At 41.8% G+C, this 14,966-nt stretch overlaps 2 protein-coding genes across 7 annotated transcripts in view; both read left to right on the top strand.

The window, feature by feature from the left end:
• Positions 1 to 9,395, top strand: part of Trim2 (tripartite motif containing 2) — a 145,818-nt gene extending 136,423 nt beyond the window's left edge. For all 5 annotated transcript variants that reach the window (XM_076932588.1, XM_076932587.1, XM_034499544.1 and 2 more), the window contains 2 exons: positions 2,182 to 2,322; positions 4,775 to 9,395. In XM_076932588.1, coding sequence (XP_076788703.1) covers positions 2,182 to 2,322; positions 4,775 to 4,927 — 294 coding nt within the window. In that variant the 3' untranslated portion in view covers positions 4,928 to 9,395. The remainder of the gene's footprint in view (positions 1 to 2,181; positions 2,323 to 4,774) is intronic.
• Positions 9,396 to 13,885: 4,490 nt separating this feature from the next.
• Positions 13,886 to 14,966, top strand: part of Mnd1 (meiotic nuclear divisions 1) — a 77,137-nt gene continuing 76,056 nt past the window's right edge. For both annotated transcript variants that reach the window (XM_034500868.2, XM_034500867.2), the window contains exon 1: positions 13,886 to 14,027. In XM_034500868.2, the coding sequence (XP_034356759.2) occupies positions 14,025 to 14,027 (3 nt within the window). In that variant the 5' untranslated portion in view covers positions 13,886 to 14,024. The remainder of the gene's footprint in view (positions 14,028 to 14,966) is intronic.

Below are 14,966 nucleotides of genomic sequence, written 5' to 3'. Positions count from 1 at the left end.
TGTGATCTGAAACTGTGACTTACTTCTGGAACTTTCCACTTCTTTCCCGTCACAGGAAACTGAGTAAACCTGCAGATGAGCAGAGATGGCTTGCCTTTTTGTTGAAGTTAATATTTAATAAATGGGGCTGTGCAGCAGCTGGTGGCTCTGCCTAGCTCAGATGGCTTTGCCAATCTCCCACGCTGTCTCCACAGGGTTGGGCTAAGCCCAGACCATCCCTTCCTGTTTAAAGATTATCCAATAGCTTTATATATTTGGTAATGCTCAAATAACAAGAAGCCCACACAATTAGAGGTGTTACCCAATAACTAACCTAGATATTACAACTACCTTAGACTGCTGGAGACACACGTACATCTGCCGCCATTTCCCCCTCTCTCTCCTCCTTCCCCTAGCTCCTCCTCTTCCTTCTCCTCTTCCTCTCCTCACTCTGCCTACCTCTCATACAGACCAATCACTGAGCTTTATACAAATGTAGTGGGATAGTATCCTGCTACACCTTTTGTTTTCACCACAAGATGACTAAGTGAGGGGGGACAATGGGCATGCCTGTGATTCCCAGCACTTGTAGGGAAAAGCAGAGGTGTTGACAGGGGCAGGAGGATCAGGAACTTGAAGCTACTACCCTAGGCTATATATTGAGACCCTGTCTTCAATAAACACCCCCCCCCCCCAAAAAAAAAAATCAAACAACAAAAATAAAGTGAAATCTGCATTTTAATTCCAATGTGAAGGAGATGCATTTATGCCAAATAAAATATACTGGGTGAAAAAGTAAGCAAATACCACCAAAAGGACCATGTGCAGGAATAGCAGGAGCATAGCGTAGCAGTGTCCTTACCAACCCAAACACATGCTGGCTGGTCTCTGAAGTTACAATGTTGATTATAAGTAGCCATTCGAGCAGAATTAAGGAAGCCTTTCAAACTCTTCCTCTTTTTCCTGCCTCTTCTCTCTCCCTCTTTCCTTCCCCCTCTATTCCCTTTTTCTTCCTTCTTTTCTCTTATTGCTGAAGATAAAACTCAAGGTTTCATATAGGCTAGGCAAAGTGTGCCTGCCACATTCCCAGCCTGTATTGGGGCATTCGTAACATATCATATTAGCAAGAGCTGCCTGTGCATTTTTCTAAGGAGCCAAGGAGGACTCAAAGGTCCTGAGGCGATCCTCAAATCAGATCAGTGCTCAAAGCTGTGAACTCTCGGAGGTCCACATGTGAGCAACCTTTACTCTAAAGGTTAATTCCGTACATCTAAGTAGCACCTTAATGGATATTTAGAACAGCATCCCAGGAACATTTCGGAGCCATTAAGTATCATCGGAAGCATCAAGATACAGTTGTTCACTATAGTGTCATTAGATACGTTGAATGTATTTAATGTTGCCCTTAAAATTTTTATTCCAAAACCCATAACCTGTATTTGTATAGTGTGTCACTATTATACAAATATTCAGTAAACCACAGTAACTGATCGATCAATCACATCACATGAGAGATCATCTCCTTGAGAGCTCTGTTCATCCCTCACTTGGAACAGCCTCTGTTGGTTTTAATGGTGAAAGCCTTTGGATTTATAAAGTCACTATTTTAACTAAAACACCTCCTGAGGGAAATAAAACAGCCCCTGTTTATTCGTCACCCATGGACACTGTATGTTCACGCACATGTTGACACACATAATGCCTATAATCCTAAGTATGACATTCAGCCCTCTTGTTCTTATTATGTTGATATAGTAAAAATGGTAATAAACCCTGAATATTTAGTCTAACAAAAACCTGATCCAAACTAACTAGCAACCCATCTGATAGAGACATTAAATTTTTATTTACCTAGTAAATAAAGCTACTTATTTGAAGAGAATAATATTTAGTGTTTTAAAGTAAATATTTTAACTTTATTCAGAACAGCTTATAATATATAGTATTTTGTAATTTATAATAAAATATTTAGTAACCAGTTATAAATGGCACAAAAAGAAGAGTAATTTAATAAGTAATAAATGACATTGCATATGGTTTGGGAACCACAGGTGACAGGAGTCTAGTATATAGACCACTTTCCTCAGACTTTTCTCAAGTCATAGTTCTCACTATAAATAACTTGCTTAGACAGATTTTTTTTTTAAAAAATTTGGTTGGGTCATGTATTTTTAAATAAAAGTTTTTGAATACTTCATTCAGGTATTTAATCAGGAAGGAGAATTCATGTTGAAGTTTGGCTCAAATGGAGAAGGAAATGGGCAGTTTAACGCACCGACCGGTGTAGCTGTGGACTCGAATGGGAACATCATTGTGGCTGACTGGGGGAACAGCAGGATCCAGGTACATTAGATCTTCTAAAGAGTGTGTCAGCTGACAGGGATTGAAACGTTGCCCATCCTAGAACCTGGGATGCTCTTCCTTCTTGGTTCAGTCAGAACACCATAGATAACCTCACGTGAAGGACCAAACACCAAACAGGAAAGGTAGAAAAAAAATGATGTCGTTTGCATACAATCCTCAGATTCAAAGCTGTTACTTATTTATTTGGTTTGAATATTGTTCTCTTCAGAGCCATACAGGGCTCATGGATGGGATTCAACATAGCCATTGAACAAAAAGATACTACTTGGATGTTTTACTTGGATCTCAAAGTGAAGACTAAGTTTTCTTAATTGTGAATACAGGCAACAATCGGTAATTTTAGAAAATTATGATTGTCACTAAGAAAAACCACACACACACTCATGCTCATGTCTCATTACAGTTGTTCCAGACACTCCACACTGCTGTTTGTGCTCATTGCAACCATCATTTACTTCCATCTAATGTGCTAGTTAATTAGCAAATATCCAAAAGCAGATGTGGTGACACTCGGCCATACGCCCGGCACACAGGGAAGTAGAAAAAGAAAGATAAGTAGTTCAGGTTGTCTTCATCTAAGTAGAGAGTTCAAGACCAGTTTGACTGACTTCAAACCGTATACTACACATATTTAATTTTGTATTTTTTCATTTCTTTGAGACACAGTCTATATAGCCCAAGCTGACTATGAATTATCTGTATATTCAAGAAAATAATTGAGAATATCAGTGTGATGCTTTTATTTCCCACATATATATATTTCTCATATGTATATATTCCCTGTGTATATGTCTATCATCTATCATATATATTATATGCTATATAGTTATATATAATAGTATATAATATACATATCTTAATTACTCTGATTTCTGTATTTATAGAGACATTCTGGGATGAGGATTCATGTAGTCGCTCAGTTGATATAGTACTTGTCTAGTATGCACAAGGTCCTGAGTTCAATCCTCAGTAATGTGTAAGTTGGGCATGGTGGCACAGACATGTGATCCCAGCACTTGGGAGGTAGAGACAGAAAGATCAACAGTTATGTAGGGTTGACTACATAGCAAATTTGGGGCTAGCCTAGACTATGTGAGACCCTGTCTCAAAAGAGATCGGACTCGTAAGATCTCTCTCAGTGGTCTCGATGTAGCAGGTAGGAGGGTACTTTAGAAGGCAGGAGCCAGGCGAGTTACAAAGGCCCAAGGATGCTTGTGTGGCTTTATGACATCCACCTACTTACATTATTTCTTAAAACTCCATGTGGGCTAAACAAAATGGTCAGAAGGAACCCAGCCTGGGAACTTGTAAAGGAGGAAGTGTTATGGGTCTGAATTTGTGTCTCTTAATTTCATCACAGTGGAATCACATGGGTCATAAAAAAGCTGTTGCTTATCCAGATGGGCACATTGAGCTATAGACTTCAACAAGGAAAAATGATATCTGTTTCATCATTGCATGGCCATAGTAAGATAAGACATGGCAGCCAACAAGTTCTACATCAGTGACTCCAGTCATGGGGGGAGCAGGGGGTAGGGGGAACAAGACAAGTGTAAACAGAGACAAGGGTGCTGTGCTAGGGTCCTTATTAGGATAGAACAGACAGACTGAATGTGTGTCGCAAAGCAGTTAGATTGGCTTCCATGACTCAGGCCCATGAGTCCAACCACAGTCATCTGTATGCGAGGGAGGCTGAGAAACTGGTAGCTTCTCAGTCTACCAGGCCACCGCCTCAGCAATTCCAACATGGCAGTTAAGGTCTAGACTCTAGTTCCTGAGCAGTGGTTCTCAACCTTCCTAATGCTGGGACCCTTTAATTCAGTTCCTCATGTTGTGGCGACCCCCCACCCCCCAACCATAACATTATTTTTGTTGCCACTTCACAACTGTAATTTTGCTATTGTTACTACTTGTAATGTACTTTTGGAGATAGGGGTTTGCCAAAGGGGTTGAGAACCACTGCCCTAGAGGATACTAAGAGAACCTCAGGTCTTTAGCCTGTGTTGAAAGGTTAAAGAAGTGGGGTTCCAGTGTCAGCAAATGAGGATAGCAGTGGTGGTAGATGCACCAACGAGGCAGATACACCCACCAGTCAGGACAGAAGGCAGTAGGCCAAAAGCAACAACTTCTCTCCCAGACCTCCTTAGGCCTGGATCACAACAAGGAGGCTCTGTCCACACTGAGGGAGAGTCATCCCTACCCCCTCCAGGTTGTCTTTTCAGGAAATACACTTATGGATGTTTCTGGAAGTCATCTCATCATTGTCTCCAGACCTAAGTAAATCAACAACCAAGGTTAACCATCAAATGCTATGTGTGGGTGGCAGCAGCCTGAGCAAGCCCAGAATGTTCCTTACATGCTTTCTTTATTTTAAATACATGTTATTCAGCACATGTAACTTCCCCAATGCTCTAATTTTATGTTTGTGCAGGTTTTTGATGGGAGTGGATCATTTTTGTCCTATATCAACACATCCGCTGACCCACTCTATGGCCCCCAAGGCCTGGCTCTAACTTCAGACGGCCATGTTGTGGTCGCAGACTCCGGAAACCACTGTTTCAAGGTATATCGGTACTTACAGTAACAGCGGACAGCTCTGTACTGAGGTCTTGCACTAGAAACTGGAATGGAGCTCTCAGCGTGGGACCAGATTACGATAGGACTTTCATACTAGGAAGAATCTTTGGTGAACTTCCCAAGGTTATTTCTGAATGTAATCATTTCCTTAAAACAAAACTGCTTACCCAATTTCCGTAATTCACTTTTAGGATTTAAAAAGAATCTTCTTCTACTGAATCTATACAAACTTCGAAGTTTTACACCCATGAACTATGGCTCATAGGACAGGGATTTCTGTAGTTAAACTAATTTTGCAAATCAGACGTTAAAAAGAATTAGTGTATCTGTTGACTGGTGAATGAATGATAGCCTTTGCATAGAGCTTCCAAGACTTGTAGTTGCCTATTTTATTTAACTTCGATCACAAGACCCAAGGGACCTTCGAACCTCACTTTCACAGTAGGTGTTATTATCCTGGTGACATGTTTTTGCTTATCAACAACCACATATAAATTACCTTAGAAAAATCCAAGACTGTCTTGCAAGATCCTCCCAGCTCTGACTCAGGACCCTCTTGAGTTGAGCCCATCAGAATCAATGCAAATTTCCCAAATTTTCTGGGTTTGATCAAAGATTGTTTCCGTGTGTTCTCTTCACCTTCTCGTTTCTGCTCACCTTGCATCAGAAAATGAAATATATTTTCAGGGAAACCTGAAATTCCCAATGCTTTGGAAGGCACATAGCAAAAGCAAGGGGACCCTTTGGTTGCTAGCTTCAGATCGACACACTGGAATGGACTCAAGAGAAGTCACATTCATGTGCCATGTGTTCATATGTCTTTTCTCTTCCACATCATGAAAGCGAAAGCTTTACCTCCTGCAAAACGTCAGCACATGTAGTCAGACACCGGTGTCCTAGGACAGAGAGCCATCAGCAGCCCTTTGGAGGACAGATGGTGTCAACCAAAGGCATGTGATTGATTCATGATTTTCCCCTTAGAGAGCAAGTGTTACCAAAGTTCTGTTGAGCATTACAGGTAAGGGCATGTTGTGGTTATTTATCATTGTCTAATGAATAGTAGAGGCATTAAAGGGGCAAGTATACATGGTTAGGGTAAGATAGAGTGTATTATACATATATATAAATATATAGCTGAATTCTTGGTGTGTGGGAATAGGCAGCACTCTGAAAGACAGAAGCATTGTCCAGCCATCCTTCAGCACATTCCCTGGATGCTGCAGTCTGAAGCCGTCCTCGTGGAGTGAGCCCTACAGCAGGTTTCGGGGTTGCCGTTTTCTGGCATGATGGTGACGTCTGGCTTCCAGTCAAATGACCTTCTTTGTGTTCAAGAAAAAAGAGAAAGAAAGGAAGGAAGAAAAAACAGAAGAAAGAAAGAAGTTTTTAAACTTTGAGTTACCTTTCATTTAGGTGTAAATGCATTTTGAGAAACATTACCTGTTGTGGATATTGTAAACTAAGATGTGTTCTCTTTCCACTGATTTTCTACTCAGTTCTACCAAATAGGAAAGTTATGTTTGGCATGTTTGATGATGACTTTGGGATTTCATTCATTGAAAGTACCTTAGATATCTACTGTAAAAAAAAATTTCCCTTAGATACAAATGATGATGTTTATGGTTTATTATCTTAAAATTCAAATGTTCTCGATATAAAAGTTTAAAAATCGTTAGAAGGGAAACCTGGCTACTTCCAATGTTCTATTTAATTCACTATGCCCAAATCAATATCTGGGTGGAAAAACATTATTTTCAGAAGATTTACATTGGCGTTTAGCTTATTATTATTTTAGTTCAGTGGGGTTTTAAAGTATACAAGCCTGTCTGTACTAGACATAAAGTTCAATACCAGTTTTAGAGCGATAAGGACTATTTCTGAATACCATGAAATAAGTCTTTGACTTTATATTTTGGTTTTAGATGTTCTTTTCTTGGTGCTGGGGACAGTACTCAGGGCCTCAGACATATTCAGTGAGAGTCCTGTAGTTGGGCAGTGCCTACAGCCCAAGCCTTCAGTATGAACTCCAGTGGTCCTATCCTCAGGCTTTCTACCAGGGGCCAGGAATGCATCTAGGCACTGGGATCAGAAGGATGCATAAACAAGAAAGGCATCTCTGTCCTTTTATAGCTTCTGTTCTAAAAAGGAGGATTTTTGTTATGCTGATTATTAATAGTCTGCCTGCAGGATTGTTTTCGTTTCTGGGCTATTTAAAAGAAAGCTTTTTTAAAATGAGTAAATTAATTTTAGTTAATTTTCACAAGCAGAAAACATTTTTTTAAGAGGCTGCCACAGGCTGCTTTTGTTTGTTCCATTATTTGTTTTTGTGGTGTTGCTGATGGAATCCAGGGCCTTAGGCCTGCCCTGCAACTGAGCTGTACCTCCACGTTGCAACTCTTGTTTTGAAAATGAATTAACCAAATGAGTTCTTTTTTTTTTTTTTTTTTTTGTATAATGTTGAGATATTTGCGAACTGAGAAATTAATTCATAAACAAATCAGCCGCATATATAAGATATCTCATCAGGCTTGATAGTTCAATAAGAAATAATACAAATTTGTTTTTTTTTTTTCTTAACACACAAAAATTGGTATGAACTGGAATTAAAAAAAAAAAAAAGAATAATTTAATCGACCTGTTCCACCATCGGCTACTACAGCACCTGCTGTGGGCACTGCAGGAAACACTACATTCTGCACTTGGGTACGTGTGCACATTTACTGTAGTTCTTCGTGGTAAGCATTTTGGTGTGGGGGGAATGCTGCTACTAAGATACAAATAGACAAGATCTAAATGAAATCTTGTCTCATTTGGTTGGAATGGTTTTTGGCAAACTGAGAAATATTATTAAAATAAATGGCGCTTTTTTGTTGTTGTTGTTGTTGTTGTTCTAGGGTACTGTTACTGTCTAATTGATCTTTGTCAAGTGTATAGAACCTGTCACACATTCATGGTGCATAGCACTGAGGAAGAAAGCGTTCAGATTCCCCTTGGGCACTAAGGACAGACAGTTGGGTTTTATAGGTTAATGATAGTGTATCTTCTCCCAAAATAAACCTCCCCTGCTGGACATGGGGTGGTAGGGAGGCACTTGGCTATCCAGAAACACACAATTAGAAAGTCGTTATGACTGTTTGCTGGTTTTTCAATGATGTGTAAGATTTTGATGAAACATTAGTCTCTGTAACCAAATAAGCCCCTGAGTTTCCTAAACTTGACACAATTTGAGGCAATAAGTACCCCTGGTCCATGCAGCTGTTGCACATCTGCTCCCACTACATGTACAGGGTATGTATGTCCTCACAGGGAATGAACTGGAATAGCGGTATGTTATCAGGTATATGGAGCCTCACTCTAAATGGTTAGCATAAATGCTTTGGTATTACCTACGGAGGAAACAACTGGAGAGAGCAGATCAACATCAGGTTATCTGCAGATCACATCAAATGGGAAAAGTCTCTCTATGCATTTGGACTGTAGATCATCCTCTCTGTTCACCAGCTTCTGAACAGGGAAGAGGAATTAATTTTTTTGGTGAATGCTTTTAAAACAAGACCTTTCCAAGTAGGATAGCATTGAAGCTGCCTGATGCAAACCTTATCTAATTTCCCTTAAAATCGAAAGTCCTAATACTGTTACTTTATGTAAATGTTGCAGGGTGTTTAAAAATTTACAATTATTTTAATATTTTTGATAACTAGGAATCTAGTATTGCCATAAAGGAAAAACTAAGTGCCCATTAAAAATTTGTTTGGTATAAATAAATACTTTTTTGGGGGGTTTTGTTTCAAATGACAGTAAGCTACAAAATCACGATGCTAATCTTCAAAAACACTTTCTAATGAACTGTGTGGTAGTTGATTGTGTGGCCTGTTTGTGGAGAATGTATGGATGTGACACATTAATATTCCAGAAGAGATTAATAATTAGCTATGTTGTTCCAATGAATGTACAGCACCTCCATTAACTTTTGAAAGCAACACAGCCTTAACCTCAATGCTTTTGCTTTACAACATGGGACTTTGTGCTGTCAACAAAGTACCCTCTGCTAACATTCTTTCTTAACATTCCTGACTGCAGCCTTTGGAGGCTGCCTACAAGAATGAGGGTTGTTTGTTTCTTTTTCATTTCTTTGAAGATTTTGTACATTCCACCTTGACACATCTGTCTCATACATTTTGTGTACAGACCACTGGTCTTGTGTTCTCTGCCATCGATAATGATATAGCCTCTTCATATGTTCTTTTATGAATTGAAATGCTGACTGCCTATTTAAATAGAAGAACGGACGCTGTGCATCAATGTGTTTGTATGTTCGTAGCTACATACGTACCACAGTATTTTGGATGCTTTAGTCTATAATAAAACTTTAAATTAATTCTGTCTTGAAACATCAGAGAAACAAGATTCGTGTGTATATCGTTACCATGCACAAAAATCTCAAATCATTATAATAAAGCTTGTTTTCTCCATCTGCAGACTGAGTATTTATTGAACAGATTGTCCCCCGAGTGAAGGGAAGTAGCAACTGTTCTAGAACATATAGAAGATTGCAATACCTCAACAAAACTGTTTGGAGTAGAGAAGAAAACCTTAGTGCTGTTTCTGTTGGTTGTGCTGCTAACCACTTGTTAGTATCCAGGATGAATATGAAACAGGAGTTGGGGACATCTTGACACAATGGGCAGTGTGCTTACTTGTAATCCTCAAAGGATTTCTAGATGAGATGACTTTCTGCTGGCCATGGCTGATGCTACCGGGGGCAGTGACCCAAGAGGGACCTCACTCCAACTAGTACTTCTTGGGTCAAGAATATATTGACACAGAGTTCATCATAGTAAAGATTTCTATATTATTCTGTATTATATCAAACTGCTGGATATGTACTTCAAGCCATAGAACCATCTAGAGAATAGGTCAAACAGTCCTCTGGGAGTTAGTTCAGTGTCAGGGAGCTTGATGGTAAGTGCATGTGTCTATTCTTCTCAAAGAAACTTGTTACCACAGTCCTCAAGTTCAAGAAAACACTTCTCTAACAATGTCTCTGTGTGCCATATCCAAGCTGTCATGCTCAAATGTTTTCTATTTCAGAACAGACTGGCACTCTGAAAGAAGTTGTTAGAGTTAGCCTTACAAGGAGAGACAAACCAACAGGAATTAGAATAAAGACTCAAATCGACATTCCTGGCTACTGACTGTGTAATAATATTTATGTTATCAACTCCCATCTTTGTTTTTCACTTTTTAAAAAATTATTGTTGTTTTGGTTATTTTGAGGCAAGGTCCTGCTATATTGCTCTGGCTGGTCTGGAATTTATCACGTAGATCAGGCTGGCCCTGAGCTTGCAGGAGGCTTCCTGCTTCCCACCTTTTACTTTTCCTCCTCTCTAGGCATGCACCATTGCCATCACAGGCTCTTTAGAGTCTAACCGATCTACAGAGGAGTGCCTCCCATCATCTGGTACCTCAGATGTTCACTCAAAATACATCTTATGTGAAGCCAGCGGCATCTTTCCGGAGGAGCAGGATTCAGTTTGAGCTACAGTTTGTCCTTGCGGAAGTGAGGAGACAGGCAGGGCAGGCAGATAGATATTGAATTCTGGACCGCTCTACCACTCAGACTTCCTGTAGTCCAAGCATGCACAGCAGGCTTGAGTTTCTGCTAAGTGGAAGGGCTTCAACGATGAACAGTGAAACCTGTATCACCCAGGAGCTTATAGTACAATGGATGAAATAGATTTGTACTTAGAAGTGTTATGAGTGCTGTTACACTTACACACTCACAAATATACTGCTTGGTTGGAACCCCTGCTCACCCCTTGGACAAGCTAAGAAACGTCATATGCTCTTTTTCCCCCATCCCTGCCTCCAAGGAGAAAATTCCCGGCTGCATGTCATCTCTCCCAATCTGTTTCTGGCTTCTTCTTTACCTTATATGGCCACGAACCCAGCTCCTAGCTCATACGTCATCACACCACACTCAAAACCCATAAAAATCTCCTTGCTTTAGGCTGGGCTCCTGACTTCCCTGACCTCCACCTGTGAGCTCAGTGAACTTGCCCAAGAGCTGCCTTATTGAAAAATAAACCTGCCTTTATACTTCTGATTCAGCTTTAATTAGTTCATTTAATCGGCGGAGAAATTTGTTATGTACCATGACCAGCAGAATGCCCAGGTACTGTTCTACTCACTAGAGGATAGCAAAAGCCCTGGGTTCATTCCAGTACCTAAGCCAACAACAACAACTCCCTATTCTATGGATTTGAAATAAATGAGAATAGCATCACCTACGTGATATATGGGGCCTGATGTGAATTGAAAGCACTGGGCCCCTTTTTCGTAGAAAGGGGCCCGGAGAGACAGTGTCTTAAATAGTGTTGCTACTGCTATGACACCATGACCACGGCAATTCTTGTAAAGGAAAATATTTAATTGGGGCTGGCTTACAGTTTCAGAGGTTTAGTACACTCTCATGGCAGGCAGACATGGTGCTGGAGAAGGAGCTGAGAGTTCTATACCTTGAATTGGAGGCAGCAGGGAGAAACTGTGTGTCACACTAGGTATAGCTTGAGCATGTATGAGACCTCAAAGCCCACCTCCATAGTGACACACTTCCTACAAACAGACCACACCTACAAACAGTACAACTCCCTATGGGCCAAGCAGTCAAGCATATGAGCTGATGGGAACCATATCTATTTACACCACCACATACAGCTTAGTAAAGGGCTTGCTTTGTTGGTGAGAAGACCTGAGTTCCATCCCCAAAATGTGTATGAAATGGTGGGCATGGTTGTGTGTGTTTATAATCCCAGCCCTGGGGAGCTAGAATCAAACAGACCTTGGATCTTGCTTCCAGGCTACTCTAGACTACTTGTCGGGGGGCTAGAAGCTAGAGAGTGGGAAAAGCCTAGTAGACTCTAGAGTCACTGGGGTCCCAGTCCCCCCCCTCCCAAGCTACTATTCCACTAGCATGGCAACATCCTATCAACACCACAGCTGCTGAGTAGTTGGGGGTCATCATGGCCAGATGAGATCCTGGGGTTGGGGGACACCGGATAAACCAGAGTAAGTGTGTGGGCATGCTAGTTATCATAGAATAATTGGGAACCAGATCAGATCCACCCACGTAGAGGACAAGAACACAACTGAGAAATCAAAGGAAACATCACTTCGTCTGAGAACTGGCTAAGGCCTGTTTGGCTGAAACATAATAGACTGGCAGATTCCAGCCTCCTAGTTAGCCCCGAAGGTTCCCCATCTTTGAGGAGATGGTACCTCTCATCTTCTAATGCAGATGAAACTCTTGTTTTTAAAGTAGTTAACTGTTCAGCTTTTCCCTCCCACGGCATACAAGACTCAGAACTCACAACCTGAAAAGTTGGGGAAAGGTGTTTGTGGCTCATTCATAAGAGTTTGTATTTTAAGTAGCTAGGAATGATTCCAGTTCCTTTAAAGCATGAATTTAAAAGGTATTTGGGAGATGATTATAAAGCAAACTGTTGGCCTTCCAGAGACAAGGATCCCCTGCTAGCCCACCCTGTTGAGCACAGGGTGCTCAGATTGTTTCTTCCCACAAGCCTGCACGCCTCTAGGGACTAACACAGCTCATTTTACTTCTTAGCTGGTCTGTTCGCCGTACAATGTAAGTTGTAATTAATTGACTTTTTGCTCAAGTATTTGAATGACTCTGTCTCAGTCTTTAAAATACATAAATTATGTGTATAGACGAGCAACCTACCAAACTTAACCAACACCCAGAAAACTTTCATTAAAGAGTCCAGGTCTACTGAAAGTTGATCAAAAGAAAAATGACTAAAATTGCTTGCTTTTGTATAGTTGTTACTTGATTGGATAAAGCTTATTTTCAGAATAATAATAAACAAACAAACGACAACAACAATAATAAATAATAATAAATAGCATAGGGTGAGGGAGAGCACTTGCTGTCAGGAAGCCCTGCTTGGAAACCTAGGGTTGAAAAAAAACTCAAAAGAATAATTGCAATACAAAGCAAATTAAGAGCTCTAGAAAAGTGTTAATAAAGTGTATATGATGAAAGCTTCATGTCACATAATTGACAGGGATACTTCTGCTATATGCCTGTTGTCAGGGTGTGAGTATGGCAAGCAGGTTTGGATGATACATACTCACCCCCAACCCCCATTACTGCTCTCCTTTGTAGATGCTTTGGACATTTTTTGCAAATCACTTTTATCCCATCTTATGAAATAATGATTTTAGTGAGACTTTGAGAGACAGATTCACCAGTAGTTGTAAGAAATAATTTAGAAAGCTCCCACATATTCTTTTTTAAGTTCTTACAGTCAGCAGAACCAGAATACTTATGATTCACTCACAATACAGAACACCTGCACTACTCGGTACACTCCCACCGCTCTGTATCAGAGTACTTTTAAGGCTAGAGGTGGTGCTTGCCTTTAATCCCAGCATTTAGAAGGCAGAGGCAGGCAGATCACTGAGTTCCAGGCCAGCGTGGTCCATAGAGAGCTCCTGGGCAGCCAAGGCTACACAGAAAAACCCTGTCTCCAAAAGCCAAACAATAAAATAAAGTAAGACAAAATAAAATACAATAGAAAAAGAATTTCTTTTGTAAATATACTCATTTCTTGCAGCCAACTCCCCATTTCTTAAGCTAACAAGAATACACTTAAAAGCGAAGACTTAAAAGTTGCCTTTTAAAAAGAAAAATAAAAGCTACATTGAACACATAAGTAGCAAGCAACTGTGCAACCCCAGAGGCACGGGAAAGGCACGGAAGCCTGTCCTGCTCCAGCTCCCACCCCAGGCCCCAACTTTTCCTTTCACACACACTACCCAACCCAGCCAGACTGGTCGGTCTGGTCTCAGTCCGGTCCTGCCCTTCTCAGGCCCCACCCCTACTGGCCCTGCCCATCATCTCAGGCCGCGCCCCGCCGCCCTGCCCATCTTCTCAGGCCCCGCCCCTGCCCGGCTCCTCCCTCGGGTCCCGAAACCCTACGAGGGCCGCCAGGGGTCGTTGTACCTTCCCCTGCACTTCCTCCCGCCCTTCCCACTCTACGCGGTTGTTGGCGCCAGACTCAAACAGGGAGGCCGCCGCGTGCACCATGGTAAGAGCTAGACCGGGACGCGCGCGCCTCCGGGCTTCCGGGCCGTGGCGGCAGTGGTTGCCCCTGGCCAGGCCTTGCGAGGTTGGCTCCGCGCCCACTGCTGCGCCGGAGCCCTGATGGCGGCCCGAGCCGCGCTGGTTCCGGACCGGAACATTCTAGAACCGAATCCAGAAGCCCGGCAAGTGGGTCCGGTCTGCGGCTCCCGCCCGAGAGCCCCAGGGCGCACGCGCTGCGGAGTTGGCCACTTAAGTGTTCAGTGTCTTTCGGTCCTGCTGGAATTAGAATCCGGGGCCTCTTACTGGCTGAGCACGGTGCTCCCCTTTACTCCAGCGGCACCCCACCGCTATACTTAGTATGCTAACAGGAGCAGCCCAGTAGGTCTACACTCCACCTTTAGATCATGGCAGTGACACCTCCACCCCGCACCCGTAAAGGGTAGGACGTCCCCCTCCCCCGGCTCTGTCTTAGTGTGGGGCCCATTGTGCAGGCCAACCCTGGTTTACTACCAGTCGCAATTGTCTTTTCGAACTTAGTAACTCTGCCCTTTGGATCGTTTTTTCATCCACCTTCAAAGTTTTGTGTCATTCTTTCCACTTTTGGGGATAGAATATCAACGTGTCGGTAGAGTGACTCCAGATTTTAATATCTTAATTTAGTTAAGTGGCCGTTACACAGGTTGGACAAGGATCAGGTCGTAGGGCATTTATTTGAAGAAACTTGCTCAGCTGTAATTATAACTGATAACGGCTTCTTTGTGGTTAAACTAACAACCAGGCCACCTGGGCATGAAATGGCCCAAGGAGCCCAGGACCAGTCTCAAAACAACAGTGTTACTAGTGTTTGGTGTTATCATGTTTCTCTTTGTAGAATTAAAATACCCGACTAAAAGGAACTAGTATTATTGATGTGCCGGCCTCACCGTCTTATTTAATCCTCTTT

Source organism: Arvicanthis niloticus, chromosome 4 (assembly GCF_011762505.2).
Source record: "Arvicanthis niloticus isolate mArvNil1 chromosome 4, mArvNil1.pat.X, whole genome shotgun sequence".
Classification (NCBI taxonomy): Eukaryota; Metazoa; Chordata; class Mammalia; order Rodentia; family Muridae; genus Arvicanthis; species Arvicanthis niloticus.
This window is presented reverse-complemented; position numbering and strand designations above follow the sequence as displayed.